Source organism: Phyllostomus hastatus, unplaced genomic scaffold (assembly GCF_019186645.2).
Source record: "Phyllostomus hastatus isolate PE091 unplaced genomic scaffold, TTU_PhHast_1.1 phas_scaffold_114, whole genome shotgun sequence".
NCBI classification, from domain to species: domain Eukaryota; kingdom Metazoa; phylum Chordata; class Mammalia; order Chiroptera; family Phyllostomidae; genus Phyllostomus; species Phyllostomus hastatus.
The window spans coordinates 5,143,583-5,160,511 of NW_025334006.1; the positions used below are offsets into that span (position 1 = coordinate 5,143,583).

Here is a 16,929-nt window from a genome sequence, read left to right on the forward strand (position 1 = left end):
TTTTTTGGTAGACATTCTTGAGCAAGTTGAGGAAGTTTCCCTCCATTCCAGATTTGCTGGGAGTTTTTAATCATGAATGCGTGTGTGGAACTTTGTCAAGTGCTTTTTCTGCATCTATTGATGTGATCATAGAACGTGGTTTTCCTATCTGTTGGTGTGGTGGATGGATATTTGGATATTGAACCAGCCTTGCATACCTAGAACAAAGGCTACTTGACCGTGGGGTATAACTACTTTTAGATGTTATTGGACTCCATTTTCTGATATTTTGTTGAGAATTTTTGCATCTATGATTATGAGAGATATTGGTCTGTGATGTTCCTTTTTTGTAGTATCTTTGTCTGGTTTTAATATTAAGGCAATCTTGGCCTCATAAGAGTATGTTAGGAAGTATTCCTTCTGTTTCTATCTTCTGGAAGAGATTGTAGAGAAATTTCTTTCATAAATTTTTGGTAGAATTCATCAGCGCACCCATTTGGGCCTGGTGTTTCTCTTCAGCAGGTTATTATTGATTGATTCAATTTCTTTCATTGACATAGGCCTATTAAGATGGTCTATTCCTGTGTGAATTTTGGCAGATTTTGTCTTTCAGGGAATCGATCCATTTCATCTAGGTTATCAAATTTGTGAGCAGAGAGCTGCTCATAGCATTACCTTATTATGCTTTCAATGTCTATGTGATCAGTATTGGTGGCCCTGCTTTCATTTCTGATTGGTCGTTTGTTTCTTCTTCTTTTTCTTAACAGTGGTAGATTATATATTTGATTGACAATGGAATACTATTTACCACTAAAAATGAGCTATCAAGCCATGAAAAAACGATAGAATTTATATGCATATCACGGAGTGAAAGAAGCCAGCCTGAAAAGGCTACACACTATATGATTCTAACTGTGTGATATTCTGGAGAAGGCAAATTGTGGAGATAGCGAAAAGATCAGCGGTGGTCCCGGGTTAGAAGGCAGAGCACAGGGAAGTTCTAGGGCAGTGGACCACTCTGCATGACACTGTACTGATGGGAACATTTCCTCTACGTGTGTCCAAGCCCATGGAACGTGCAGCACCGAGGGTGGAGCCTGATGGAAATAGGGACTTCGGGGGATGACGATGCCCGGTACCAACGGAGGTTTGTCAGTTGTGACAGATGAAGCGTTCTGGTGGGCTGTGGTTCCGGAGGCCAGGGAGCACACGGGGAATCTCCGTGCTTCCTGTTCAGTATTGCTATGAACCTAAAACTTCTCTGTAAACTACAGCCTATTAAAAACCAAAACAAAAACATCATACTTACTCTTTAATATCCCAAGGAGCTCTCCGTGAATCCTCTTTGGCTACTGAAAATATCGTGGAGAGGAGGCTGCCCACCCTCAGCCTCTCGAGTCCCATCTGGCTACAGCGACCTAATTAGGCTTGTGGCCTGTGCCTGCAAGGTCCCTCTCCTACCCGATCCTCTGGCTTCTTACCCTCACCCGTGATGGGCGCCGTCGCTGACAGCGGCTGCAGGCTGGGTCGGTTCTCACCCACCCTCCCCCCCCCCCCCGCCCCCTGACCCCCACCGTCTGGCACGCCTGTTTGTCCGCAGTTTGTCTCCTGAATGACAAACCACAGGGGGTTTCACCTGCACGAAGCTGAAGCTGCACATTCAGTGGCTCAAAGGACACCGCCCATCTCACCTTTCACATTTCTGCTAAAATGTGAGGAGTGAAATAACTATTGCAAACCGTCACCTACAAACCTACACAGTTCAGGGCCATCTTGTGCCAAAGTTTTGCTCTGTGTAATCAGCATCTTTCAATATATAGTATTTTTCAAATTGTTCAAATGTTAGCACTGTACTGTGCATTATCTTATTCTGTAATTATTTTACTCATGTATGTTTTGTGTGTACAATTATACAGCAATCTTCTAGTGGGGAGAAATGTCTTTCTTTTTTTTTCATCCCCAGTGTTTCCTATCACACTACAGATGTAACAGAAATGCAGGAAGTGTTTGTTGACTGATTCACTCAAGTGCCTAGTGGGGACATTCAAGTCAGTGACAGATAAGACAGGCCATTCATTCCCTCCTGAGCTCCTGGTTTTTTGGTGTTGGATACATAGATCATTTTGGGTGAAATGAGAATTTTTTCCCATCCTGAGAAAAATTAAATATAAACACTTGAGAAGATTTTAAATCCTCTGTGTTCTCCCCAGATCTCTGAGTCCGTCCCTGAAAGGTGCCCCGCCAAAGAAGACGGGTGTCTGGATTCCGGAGTCTGGCTGTGCTCGCGCACGCGTCGGGGGAAACAGCGCCAGAGGTAGACAGAGGGCTTTTCTCTCTCTTTCTTTTCTTTTTAATAGGCAAGCACGTGTGACCTTTCATGCGAAGTGTTCAGAGCAGCGTGAAGCTACATTCTTTCTGCCTTTGGAACTCCAGATGGAAGGTGGGCTGTCCATCATTCTTATCTGGCTGCTCACCCTTGTTCTCGGTGGGAGCGGGGAGCTACTGCACAGGGCTTCGCTGGTTGGATTCTTTAGCTTGAAGACTCCTGCCTCTGATAATCGTCGCATCTTTTTCAAAACTCGAGGAAGGGGTCTCCCATTTGCTGTGGACGGGTGTCATGCCTTTAGTCCTTATGGCCTTGACGTGAGAACATGTTTCGTCCTGTCCTTTGAAAGTTGACAGACTTGAAAATGACCTCTGGGACACAGGCTGGAGCCATTCTGAAGAGCTCACCATGAGGTTCCTTTGGCTCATAAAAGAGTGTCTGGGCGGCACCCAAGTGGCGCCGTATCTCTTTTCGTTCGCACAAGTAGCTCGGTTTCTAGGGAAGAAAGAAAACGTATGAGTTTTTGCCCAATATCTGTACCCTAGGTATTTGTGATAGCATCAGTCTATTTTCTTTCTCCTTCGGGGAGGTCATCCTCCCTTAAGACGTTTTACCGCCATTTCTATGAGAACGTTCTAAGTCCTTATCCCTGGTGATGATTTTTCAGGATAGCTCCAGCTCCGCGTTTCTAAATGCCTGGAGGATACGTTTATTTGGAGGCCTGCCCTGACCCCAGGCTCCCTGATGGGACAGTCACTCCGCACCTCAGCTCCTCACATGGAATGAGTGGAAGTGGAGGTGACTGTTCTCTAAAATTTCACAAACCCACCTTATTCTCTTAGAATGGACTCATTGTACATACTCTGAGATTTTTTTTTTTCTGCAGCCGGTAAAAAAACTAATCTAAGTCCAAGAAATGGAAGTTTTCCTCCAGAGAAGGAGGTTTTGTAAATTACAAATTGCAGCCACCTAAAGTGTCTCACTTTTCTTTTGAGTTCATTTTTTTCTTCCCCAAAAATCTCAACTATATTTTCAATTAAAATTGCAATTTTGAAATAATTGTAGTCTCATCTACAGCTGGGAGAAATAACACAGAGAGGTCTCAGGTAGCCTTTGCCCCGGTTCCCCCAGTGGAATACCTTGCAGAGCGATAGTACAGTAATATAATCAGGACATCGCTACTGGTCGTCAAGGTGCAGACGGTTCCCTCGTATTTTCCTTTTATAGACATACCTACCTTCCTCCTTGCCCATCCCCTCCTAAACTCCTGGCAATCATTAATCTGTTGTCCGAATTACGTAGTTTTGTTATCTCAAGAATGTTATATGCACAGAATCATACTGAAGGTAATGTTTGGGGTTGGCCTTCTCCCCTGGCATAGCTCTCTGGGCACGGATCCAGGCTGGCCTGTGTATCAGCAGTCCATTCCTGATTATTCCTGAGCAGTAAATAGCCCGTGACCCGGTGCACTACAGTGTGTTTAATGGCTCGTCCATTGAAGGACACGTGGTTTCTCTCTGAATCATGGCTATTACAAATAAACCTGCTGTGAACATTTGTGTACAGGTTTTTGTGTGAATGTAAGTTTTTCATTTTTCTGGGATTAACGCCCAGGAGCGCAATTTCTGGGTCATAGGGCAGTCATATATGCGGTTTTAAAGGAAGCTGCGAAGGTGTTGTGCAGAGTGACTGCACCATTCGACGTTCCCACCCGCAATGCACAAGAGGCCCAGTTTCTTTGCATCCTCATCAGCGTTCAGTGCTATCACCACTTTTTATTTTAGCTCTTCTGATAGCGTGTAGCTATCTCATTGTGGTTTTAATCTGCATTTCCCTAATGGCCAACGATGGGGAGTGTATTTTTTGTGTGTGGTTATGTGCCATCTTATGTTGTGTTTGATGAAATGTATTTATATCTTTTGCTCATTTTCTAAATGAAATGTTTGTTTTCTTACTGTTGCATGTTGAGACCTTTTTAATCTACATACTAGTCTCTTGTTTATGTGGTTTACGGATATTTTCTCCTACTTTATAGCTTGTCTTTTTATCCTCTTAACCAGGCCTTCTGAAGGGCAAACACTGGTATTTTGATGTAGTCTAATTTATCAATATTTCTTTATGGATTATGCTTTTGTTGTAAAGTATAACTTTTTGCCCAACTCTAGATTATGAAGAGTTCCAAGTTTTCTAAAAGTTTTATAGATTTCTATTGTGTGGTTAAGTCCATGATCCATTTTGAATTATTATTATTTGTATGAGAAATTAGTTTAAGTTAAGTTTTATTTTTTTGGACTTTGGGTGTCTAATTACTCCAGCAACATTGGTTGAAAATTCTCTCTCCTACATCGTATTACTTTTGTCAAAATTAGTCAAGCAGATTTGTATGGGTCTATTTCTGGGTTCTCTGTTTGGTTCCATTGATAAAGATGTCTATTCCCCTCCGATACTATACTCTTGATTACAGCAGTTATAAAAAGGTGTTCAGATCAGATAGACCGATTCTACTTTATCCTGCTTTTTCAAATTGGTTCTTTTTTCCTTTGTTTTTGTAAACAATACTGAAATGAACATCGCTACAGAAACTGTGTAGCCCTTACCTAGGTTTTTTCCCTTAAGATCAATTTCTAAAGGTAGAATTTCTTATCAGAATGAATGAAGATATTAAGAATTTTTCATTTATATTGTTGAGCCGTCTTCCAGAAACTCTGTACCAGTTTACATTCCAATAATTAGTGAATGAATTCTTTCATTGAGAAGCAAAAATGAATAGCATTTCATTATTTTGATTTGCACTCTTTGGATTTAAATGAGATTGAACATTTTAAAATGTTCATTGCCCATGGTTTTTTTTTTAACTCTTTGTGAATTTCTGGTTTATAGCCTTTGCCCATTTTCCTATTGAAATATTCATGATTTTGGAATTGATTTATAAGTTATCTTTTAATATTACCATGTATTTTGCCATGTAAAATACACTCCCATGTATAATGTGCCCCCACATTTTTGGCCCAAACTTTCAGGAAAAAAATCTTTTCATTTTAATTTTTAAATTCTGTTATTTATTTATTTACATTTAGATACTTGTTTTTTTGTATTATAAAGGAATTTTAGCATTTATTTTTGAACATATGGTACAAGAAATTTTATGTGACAAATAACCACAAAACACAGGAACAGATAGATACAAGGTATTTCAGGTACTGTCCATGTACAGTATGCATCCTTATTTTTCCCTCAAAAATTTGGGCAAAACAGTGTGCATCATACACGGTAAAATACAGTAAGTATATTGGTCCCGTTTTTCATTCATATTAAAAAGAGAAATGTGAAAGCGTAGCAATGAGAGACTCTGGAGTCAGAATGTCTAGCAGGGGTTGAATCCAATTCTGCTACCTACTGGCGGCGTGACCTCGGACAATTACCAAACTCCTTTGAAACGCAGTTTCCTCATGGATAGAATGGAAAATGTGCGTACCTATGTAAACATAGGGCTGGGTCTAGTACGTAGAAAGCAGTTTTTCAAAATTTGTTGATAATACTAGTGTTGTATTTATTATTTTCTGCTTGTCATTGTGTTACTTTTATTTACCGTATTTTTTGGACTGTAAGACACACTCCCCCCCAAATTTGGGAGGAAAATGGGGGTGTGTTTTACAGTCTGAATGTAGCTTACCTGGCTCACTATGGGGGGCTGGCAGCAGTGCAGCAGGGCCACAGGTTATTAAACATTTTACCACATTTTTTGATTCAAAATTTTTTTCCTGTTTTCTTCCTCTAAAACCTAGGTGTGTCTTATGATCCGGTGCATCTTTTAGTCCTAAAAACATGGTATATAGATTTCCTTTGGTTTAGTGTTGGTTCTATTTTCTTTTTTATCTTTAAAAGAAATCTGGTCTCATCCTTTCTGCCTTCCTCTGAGTATCGATAAGCTGAAGTAACTCAAATTAACAGTTTCTAATTGTGGTTGCCTCTTAGGATCATAAAGTTTAAGCACACCTGAGAAATTTCAAGTCAGGCTATGGTCATAATTTATTAGTGCCGGTGTACTTTGTTCATAGACTCAAATTAATGAGTGGTTTCACGCAGGTAAACATTCAAATAAGACCCGATAACTCACTCCTTCACACACCCAGTATTTTCTCACGGCTTTGGGCCTGTGTCCCTTTGTCCAACGTGATGTAGCTGCCACCATTTTTAAGAGTCTATGCTGGTTTCTTAGGCTAATGAATTACTTAGCCTTGCTTCCTTTAAAAAGAATGCCTTAAGTAGTTAAGAACGACAACATTGCATTGACTTACTGATGCTGGTTCTGGAAGCAGGTTCTTGGACTGAGTATCTGTTTTATCTGAGTGGTTTGCACGTTTTTAGTGCTTTTTACGAGAGGGATCAAATACTGCAGTATCTCTTCGGTTTGAGTCAGCCTTTTATTCCTGTATATTCTTTTTTCGTCATCTGTCCAATTTATGCCAGTCTTCTTGCTTTGGAAAGTTGTAGATTTTTTCATTTTGCCTTTTATGTTGTGATGCAGATCTGGGGAGCAACCGCAAAAATACGTACAGATGTAGAGACTGAACTGCTCCAACAATTAGTCATGGAGCCTTACCTGCCAAGGATCCTGTCTAAATAAAAATCCTTACCCATCTGAAGCTTATTCTTTAATTACAGGGGCAGAAAAGAAGCAAATAAACAAATAAAATATATGTTAGAGAATGATACAGTTTATGGGATAAAATAAAGCTGGGGAAGGGGATAGAGAATTCCTGGGCAAATGCTGACTTCTGTTTTCAAAAGGGTGTTCAGAGAAGGCCCTGTGCAGCTGATGTGTCAGGGGGAGTTGGGGAGGGAGGCGGGCAGCTTCCCGAGGAGAGAGCGTTCTCACCGGTCAAGGGGAACAGTGAGTGCGGAGGCCCTGAGCCGGGAGCGTGGGAGTGTGTGTTCAAGGAAGACCACGATGGCGCAGTGGCTAAAGGAGCATGAACTAAAGGGAAGGAGACTAGAGCTCAAACAGGTGCAGTGAGGCTCAGTTTCCACAAGGGCTCAGCGGCCACTGTGAGGACTCTGACCGGCACTGAATGTGGAACGGGGGTGAGCGCAGGGCTGTGAGCAGGGGAGCATCACCTCCCAGATCTGTTGCAACAGATCATGCTGGTTGCCGAGTTAAGAATAGACTAAATAGGGCAAGTCTGGACAAGCAGGAAGGTTACTGAAATGATACCCCTTTCTCTTGGAAGGTCAGTGAGATGGTCCAGGAGAGAGGGTGATAGCTTGGACCAGGGTGGTGGCTGTGGCCAGACAGCTTTGTATCCAAATCATTGCTTCTTTGAATTTGGTAAAAACAAACCCCGCCCTTTGCAGGGTGCCTTCCGTCAGCCAGGCCTCACATTCCAGGCGCCCCTGCTCTGTCTTTGGATCTTGCATCACCCACATGGGATGTTTCCGTTAGCTACCTAAAACCGTTTCTGCAAGTGCAACTGATGGATTCCAAATACCGATCAGCCACACCAGCAAAAATAAATCACATTATTGAAGCTAAGTGATGGGTTTAAGAGGGAGTTGCTTACACTATTCTAGCTCTTGAAGTTTTTTAAAACAAAGTCCAAAAGTGCATTCACTCAACCATCACTGGCCATCCAGCCCTAATGGCCATCAATGTCTTCAGGACATACTGTATTTTGCTGTGGATAATGCACTCCGGGGTACAATGCACACCCATGTTTTTGGCCCAAACTTTCAGAAAAAAATCTTTTGTTTTAACTTTTAAATTCAATTATTTATTTATTTATATTTAGAAACAAAACTGCTGATCATATTCCAGGTTATTATTTTGCATGTGAATATCATTACTGCTTTCTAGGGTTATACTTTTAATCCATAAGCCTAAATAAAATAATTAAAAGCATTTATATAGGTACAGAATTAGTACTGCCCATGTATAACGCTCATCCTTATTTTCCCCTCAAAAAATGTGCATTATACACAGCAAAATACAATAATTCTAATTACTACCCTCTTTCTAACATTTGTCAAAATATAGTCAATATTCACAACCATCATCGCCTTCCTTCCCTGGATACTTCTCGCCTGCTACAATCTGGCTTCTACTCTCCCCGTACCAGTGAAATTGTCATTTCCCAAGCCATTGACCTGTTGTACTTGCTTTCTCTGCTTTTGCTTATTCCCAGAGCCTTGAAAGTCTCCCCCCTTGATTCACTGAGCAATTCAAGTGTCTGGGGCACCGCTCTCGCCCCATTTTACTCCTGTTCCTCTGGTCATTTGTTCGGTGTCCTACATGGGCTTCTCTTCCTCTGCCTGACTTTTAAGTGGGCTGTTCCCCGGGATTCCATCCCGTGGGCTCGCCTCTTCTCACCACATGCTTTATTCTGAGCACTCACAGCTGCACCTGTAGCTGCCACAAACCACGGATGACCCTAATACTTGTTACTCTTCCATCTAAGCGTGGCTCTGAGTCCCTACTCATCTGCCCTCTGGGTATCTCCATTTGCATTTCCCCACAGACACTCCTAATTCAACTTGCCCACCGCAGCCCCTCTCCTCCTGCATTCCACGCCTCAGTCAGGAATACTGCTCTCGCCTAGCTACCTAAGTAACGACCCAAGACGGCCTGATCTCCTGTGCCTCCGTTTTTGGTATCCGGTAATGGGAAGCTCTATTCATTCTACTTCCAAAGATTCTCTTGGGTCTGCTTCTCTTCATTATCCTGCAGCTCCTTTTGTTCAGACTCCCTTTCTGCCTCCCTCGCATTTCTGCACTGGCTTTCTCACTGGTCTCCCCGTCTTCAGTCTCACTTCTCTTCAGCCTGTCAGCCGCTCTCCCCTCCGTCTCTGCCATCTCAGCAGACGGTCGGCTCAAGCCAGCCAGTTGCTCTGGCCCCAAACCCTGGCTTTAGCAGTGCAGACGCCTGTGAAACAATCACCACAGTCACCATCTAGGAATGATCATTTCTAAAAAGACTCTCTGAGCTCCTTCCCAGTCCTTTCACCGTCATCCCCTACTTCAACCCCTCCTACTCCGGGAAACCTCATCTGTTTTTGTCTCTGAGATTAGCTTGCATTTCATAAAAGCGAGATTTCGTGTAACGTGTACTTGTCTGTGTCTGGCTTCTATGACTTAGCACAATGCTGCTGAGATGCATTCACGCTGCTGAGATGCATTCACGCTGTAGCAGCGGTTCACTGATTTTTGATTGCATGGTACTAGAAGGCATCATCAACAAGGAGATATTGGGAATAAGGCAATTAAATAGATTTTTTCAAGGCTATAGTAAACTGAAATAATTTTTTCTATATTCAACTCATACAGAGATTGAATAAGGCAAGTATTTCTTCAAAGTTGGGAATAAAATGGCTATTAACCATCCCTGTTTACAAAAGCCATTCCCCAAAATCCTGATTTCATAAGATTTATTAATGATGATACAGTGAAAGCCACCTTTGAATTTATTAAAATCCTAAAAAACCCACCTTCCATTGGTATACTTGTTTTCTCGGTCCAGCTGGAAATTTCCTTGCTCGTGGGAGGCTTTAAGGATATCACTTGGAAGCAGTTTCCACACAAATCCGTGTTCTTGGGCTGAATTGTCTCCTGGATTGGTCTCTTGCGGGCTTCTAAAAGATGTCCGAGTTGGTCTTTGCTAAGCCTCTGAATCGTGCTTTGCGACCTGAAAAAAATTGGGTGCTCTGATTTCAATGTCAACAGTGAACTCTCTAATCAAGAGGAATGTAGTACCACATTATATTTGTATATTACAACTTACAGTATGCAGAGTATTCTTACAGACAGTATCTTACTGGGGGCTCTCACCAGTGCTGTGATAGAGGCAGGGTGGCCAATGTCATCCCCAATGTTACATCAGAGAGGGAATGTAAGCAAATGTTAGGGAATAAGAGAGATTAAGCTATGCATTTTCAAGATCACGTAGTTAATATGAGGGAGAGGGGCCCTGGCTGGCGTAGCTCAGTGGAGTGAGCGCGAGCTGCAAACCAAAGCATCGCAGGTTCGATTCCCAGTCAGGGAACATGCTTGGGTTGCAGGCCATGGCCCCCAGCAACCGCACACTGATGTTTCTCTCTCTCTCTCTTTCTCCCACCCTTCCCTCTCTAAAAATAAATAAATAAAATCTTTAAAAAAATATGAGGGAGAGGAAGGTCTAGAATTCATATCTCCTTACTTCAGTACTTCTTCTATTACTTTCTTTTATCTTGCTATAGCATTTGATTTCTTTCCCTAGATATGATAAATAAAATATTTTTAAAAATTAAATCTGGGTGAGTGGGCTGGAATGGGAGTAAAAGGGAGAAAACTGTACTTTGAACAATGATTAAAATAAAATAAAATAAAATAAAATAATTAAATCTTAGTTTCAATCAGTCAATCCTAGACCCAAATAAGGTATGCCCAAGATGGTTTCCTACTTAAGTCTTGGGGGTAGGCGAGTTTGCGTACTTCAACAGAACCCATCTTTACTGAACAGCATTCCAAGTTCTTAGCGATATGCCAGGGAAGGGAGGGCACACCCTATCGCCTCGGCTGTGCAATTTCAGTCTATTCTCAAATACGTGCCTGTTCCACGGGTCAGACGGTCATTCATATTATCCCTAGCACCAGGGAAACTTGCCAAGGGAGCTAGTGATGTAGTAACTACTGGTTTAGACACGACGGCAAAGTTTATCTCCGTTATCCCTGACTTCTCTTCCCATCATTCCTTTTTCAGTGTTTAGGTCATAGTATTATATACCTACATGACCAGTGCTCCAATTACTATCGCAGATAGTGGAATACGTGATAGGCATTCATTCTAAAATGCTAAATAGGTTTCTTATGCTAGAAACATTCCTTTATAAAAAGACGAACTCAGGTAATGTAATGAGAAATGCAGAGAACCAAATGTCTGATGTAGATTTTAAGGCATCCATTGGGGACAGTGTGGGAGTATTGAAATCTCAGAACCCTTCAAAACACATCACACGGGCACTCCTGTACGTGCAACTGACCTAGTCACAGGACTGTGTAGAATGTGAGGAGACAGCCAATGAGAAATTGTTATCAAAATGTGACTTTCACCTGTTGCTTTCATTCAAAATCAAAATCTTACAAAACAGAGGGAAAGGAGTTGGGTAGTACTTCTCCTACCTCAAATGTCCTTTTAGAAGGCAGGGAGGGGCTTGTCCAGATATTTTCACTAAAAAAGAAATTATACCATAAAATTTCTGAAATTAAATTTTTAAGATGAACCAAACTTAATGCTTTATGTTCTTGAAAATTATTTATATATTTAAGGGCTAACTTAATTGAGCTTATCTTCAGTGGTCTCATTCAGACACATGAAATATGTTACTACATATTTCCCTTGGATACCTTTTAAATGAAACTGCTTCAACAGAACAGCAAACAGTAGAAATACCTGTCCAATAACAGTCCCAATTGAGAACTGAGTGTTTGTCTGTTAGGGTGTATGAAGGGCACCTACATGAGTAGTAGGACGGCTAACTTTTCAGGGGGCCAACCCAGGGCACAGCCGTACCAGACCCAAACATAATAAAATATGCAATAAATCATTATACACACATGTATTATGATTTTAACATAAAATAGGTGTTACTTCAATTATATATTATTTGATTTTATGCTACATGAATACTTTAAAGCAAAAACAATAGAGCTAGTTAGCAGCGATAATTAGTAGTAATAAAACAAATGGTGTGCGGGAGAATGGTATAACAATATATTTATGTTTCTTCTCTGATACAAGTTTTAACACTTGATTGGATATTTAAACTTTATAAGCCATATTATTGTGTTATTTTAAGACATACACATAGAAGACCTTTTAGAAGTTGAATGTCAATACAATGGCCCTAACTAAACAGACATCACCCATATTTAACACAGTTGAACAGGGACTCATTTCTTCACGTCCCATGACACAGTAGGGGACTTTTGCTCTGTGTTTCCTTTCCTAGTAATATTCTCTAAACTGCCTGCGGCATTTGGGGTGCCCTCCTTTTCTTCTAGGTGGTGGTAAAACTGAACACATTCAAAATCGAGCTCTCTTTGACTTGCAGGTCTCCTCTCATCAAGCCCATGTCACACTGATGGCTGGTGGCAGTCCCATTCAATGACATAGAGTTAGATACCCTATCGGCCCTGTCGAGTTAGATAGGAGTTTGATCTGGGATGTGACTTTCCTTATTAGCAATAACGGGTTCCTAGACTTGTAGGAATAAGGCTCTAGTTTTGTAAAAACGTCCATCCGTTTGGCCTCTACAGACTTGCGTTAGCAGACCAGCTTTTCCACATTCAGGCTCTTTGCATCTCCAAATTCATGACATGAGGTCCCCACGTCTAAATGTCCCTTGTTTTCAGACAGCCCAAAGCATACTGGCTGTCACCGCAAGTTAAACTTCTTTCTCAGGGAAATGTTTTTAAAGCACACAGGTAATGTGAATTTAAACTGAAGGTGGATGTCAGATAAATGACAGCTTTTAGTGTTGCTTAATTTGGTTGCCCTTTTCTGGTGACATAGTTTTGAACTCTGAGTCAGGCTTATTCACCCCCAAAGGAAATTTCACCGTATGAGTTTTTGCCACCATACACATAATATCGAACAAGTCAGGTGCAGTTAATTCATCCCTTCCTACACGCCTTATGGACTCTGCTAAGGCCATAAAACACTTCTAGAGAAAGAGCGTGGAGTCGTCCCCCCTCGCCCACGGGGTGCATGTGCCAAGCCCCCAGCGGACGCCTGAAACCACGGATAGTACTGACCCCTCTGTACGCCATGTTCTTTCTATACCTCCACGCCTGTGTAAAATTCAATGTACAAGTTAGCCATAAGAGATTAACAACTAGTAATAAAGTAGAACAGTTATAACAGTGTACTGTATTAAAAGTTATGTGAATGTCGACTCTCTCAAAATATCTGTACCGCACTCAGCTTTTCACTGAAGGCAGCACTTTAACAGCCTATTTTGTCATATTTGAGCAGCCGGCATCACTGCTCTTGTACTTCGGGATTATGTGAGCACGACACTGCGACACCAGCACAGTCTATTTGGTAACTGAGACGGCTGCTAAGTGACTAATGGGTGGGGGCGTCTGCCGCAGGAAGATGCCGGACAAAGGGGTGGGCCACATCTCAGGTGAGATGGAGCAAGGTTTCCTCATGCTACTCAGAACGGCATGAGATTTAACCTTGTGAAGTGTTTATTTCAGGACTTCCCTATTTAATGTTTTAGGACCGAGGCTAACCTCAGGTCATGGAAACCGTGGAAGGCAAAACTGTGGATGGGGGTGCTACTGCGTGACATTGTTTAACTTTCCTACATTAAACCAACCTCTCACTCCTGGGATAAATCCTGCTTGTTCATTATGTGTGATCCTTCTTACATGTTGCTAGATTTAGTTGCTAGTATTTTGCTTGTCCTGCTCTCTTGTCTGAATTCTTAATGATTCGGAACTTGGTTCAGAAACATGTTGTTTATCAGGCCCCTGTAAATGCTAACAATCACCATTTTGAGAAATCCGCTCTGCTTCTCCTGTATCCCCAGGCAGCGCCTGCCACAATCCCACAGCACAGTAAGTTGCATTTATCCAATCATACCTCTATTGTCTGTTCACTTGTCATTCTCTCTGCTTCTTGAGAACAGACAATATTTTACTGCCCATTTTATTCCAATATAAACCACAAACTTTGCATGGTATAACTTGAGACCTCTGGGAAGGAGATCAACATCAGATTTTTTAAAAGATTTTATTTATTTATTTTTAGAGAGGGAAGGGAGGGAGAGAGAGAGAGAGAAAGAAACATCAATGTGCAGTTGCTGGGGGTCATGGCCTGCAACCCAGGCATGTGCCCTGACTGGGAATCGAACCTGCAACACTTTGGTTCACAGCCCACGCTCAATCCACTGAGCTACGCCAGCCAGGGCCCAACATCAGATTTTTAAAAGAACATGAGCAAAGATGGAAAGGAGATTATACACAAAGAATGAATATGAAAGAATGGCTGAGGCATGGAAAAAGAGTATCAGTAAGGCTAAAATACCAAATAAACTAAGATGTGAAGATATATTGGAAATAAGAAATAAATTTTGCTTAGCTGTATTTAGAATGAAAATATACCAACGAATGTTTAGATTTGTTCTGCTGGGATTATTTTAAAATACTGATGGGTGACGAAGAGCAGAGCCCTCAGCCTTTACACTGTTTCTGTCTTTCCTGGCAGAAAGCTTTCTTCGGACCAGAAGGAGGACGAAGGGAAGAGTAAACACTGGCACGAGATGACAGAAGTCGAAGCCTCCGCCGAATGAGTTACCTCTCGTCTCAGGCATACCGCCTGTCAAGTAAGAACAGAATTTGCATCTAAGATCACAAAACCATTGACAACAACATTTAAGAACTCAAGGAAGTGACTCTCCTCTCCCCGTTAAATGCCTAACTTGTCAGTTATGACTCCATCATAATTTAAGGATCAATTCCTTCAAGAAACCATTCCTTGAGATCAGCAGGCTGGATCAGAGCCCCGTGTGACGCACCAGCCCGACTGGAGTGCATCACTATCACTGCATCTGTCTCACTCTCACTGTAAGGAACCGAATGTGAGTCTTAGTGAACTTTAATACCTGCTCCTTAAATGAGTAGCCAGACTGGCTGACAAGAGGGAGAGTTGTGTTTTGGGCAGAGGAGACAGCATAAGCAAAGACAAGAAGGTGAGAAAACTTGTAATTTGAGGTTACAGGAAGACCGTCTTTGCAAAGGTGTTAAGTAAAAGGCAGAGAAAGGCCAGAGATAAAACTGGGGAGGCAGTCAGGGGCCAGCTCATTGGGAGTCATGTTAGAAAACTTGTTTTCTGTGCTGCAGCTGGTGGTTGTCAAGAAAACTGCTCGGGATGAATAATGGCTGGATGGGCTAGGTCCCACCAACCCTCCCTGTCACCCCCAAAGTGGGGAGCTGCAAAGTGTGGTCTGCAGATCACAGCCCCAGAATTATGTGAGGTGACGCACAGAACATGCAGAATCTGGGCTTGACAGCAGAGACCAACTCAGAATCCCAAGCTGATGCTTTCATAAGCTCCTCAGGTAATTGTCGGGTACACTAAAATGTTAAAACCGGACATTCTACAAGAAAATTGGCCCATGGTCTGTCTTCAAAGCTGCCAGTGCTGGGAATAATAGAGGCCAAGCAGCTGTTTCATATTAAAAGAGATTAAAGGGATGTGGCGATTTAATGCAATCTATGATCTCGACTCAGAGAGAGGTTTTGCTCTAAAGGACATTGTTGACACATTTGGCAAAATTTAAATGTGCTATGACAGAAAATGGTACTGTATCAAAGTTGAATGTCCTGATCCGGATGTAAGAGAGCATTCTTAGAAAATACACACCGAAGTTGTTTAGGGAAAAAGGAGCGTGATGTCTATGAAAAATTAACTGGGGGAAATAGAGGTGGGTAGGTAGATGCAGTTCTTTGTACCAAATTATTTAAAAAGCAAATGTTTAAAAAAAAATTTAAAAGAGTTACCTGGCTGGCGTAGCTCAGTGGACTGAGTGCGGGCTGCGAACCAAAGCATCGCAGGTTCGATTCCCAATCAGGGCACATGCCTGAGTTGCAGGCCACGGCCCCCAGCAACCATACATCGATGTTTCTCTCTCTCTCTCTCTCCCTCCCTTCCCTCTCTAAAAATAAATAAAAATAAAAAAAGATGAACCATCTTTAAAAAAAAGTAAAAAAAAAATAAAAATTAAAAAATTAAAAGAGTCTAAAAATACATGAGTCTGGGGCTGTGCCAACTTCAACCACTGTAAGAAAGCTGGGAACTACGGAAAGGCTTTGGGTACGTGGTTTACACGAGCAGATCTGTGTTCCCGATGGATGGCTGCTCGGTAGAATGAAAGGCGCAGTTGGGGTGCCCGTACTGGTGGTTAGGGGACCGGTTAGAAATCTGTGGGACTCCCGGTGATGGGTCCTAAGCATCTGAAAAGAATGGTGGTAGTTACGACGGAGAAAAGAGGATTCTGAGGTAAACTCGGCCTCATTCAGTGGCTGACTAGACGTGAGATGTGGAAATGAAAGGAGAAAAAGGTTAACTATTAGGTTTTAGCGTGGCTGGTTACGGAGACAGTGCTGCTACCAAAGTCATACAAGATACAAAATACAGGAGGAACGGCATTTAGTGTAGAATTAGATGAACCTGAATTTGAATATGAGGGGCATCTAGGAGAAGATGCACAGCAAGCAGATAATTACATGTGAGTCTGAAGCTTTGAAAGAGGTCAGATATATGTATAGATAAGCATGTATACATATTTATATGTATACACAAATATGTATGTATATAAACACACCTATGTATATAGTACAACACTATGACGTAATCGAGATCAAGAGTTCATGAGATGCGGAATCCAAGAAGACTTAATTTAGCAGAAATGAATTTAAGAACCAGTACACTGAGCCAAATACCAAACCAAAGTTGAAGAAGTACAGGATAGGGGACACATAACTTAGCAGCCCCCCTATGAAAACAATGCTTTATAGTTCGGAGTGTATGTAAATCCATGAACTCAATAGTTTAGGACGGGGTGTCAAACTCATTTTCACTGGGG

General features: G+C 41.8%; 1 protein-coding gene across 1 annotated transcript in view; it reads right to left on the minus strand.

Annotated features, from left to right (window-relative positions):
* Positions 1-2,367: 2,367 nt before the first annotated feature.
* Positions 2,368-16,929, minus strand: part of LOC123829706 (cytosolic carboxypeptidase 3-like) — a 39,704-nt gene continuing 25,142 nt past the window's right edge. Inside the window, 2 exon segments of the mRNA XM_045855579.1 lie at positions 2,368-2,800; positions 6,586-6,835. Of these exon segments, the coding sequence (XP_045711535.1) occupies positions 2,368-2,800; positions 6,586-6,835 (683 nt within the window).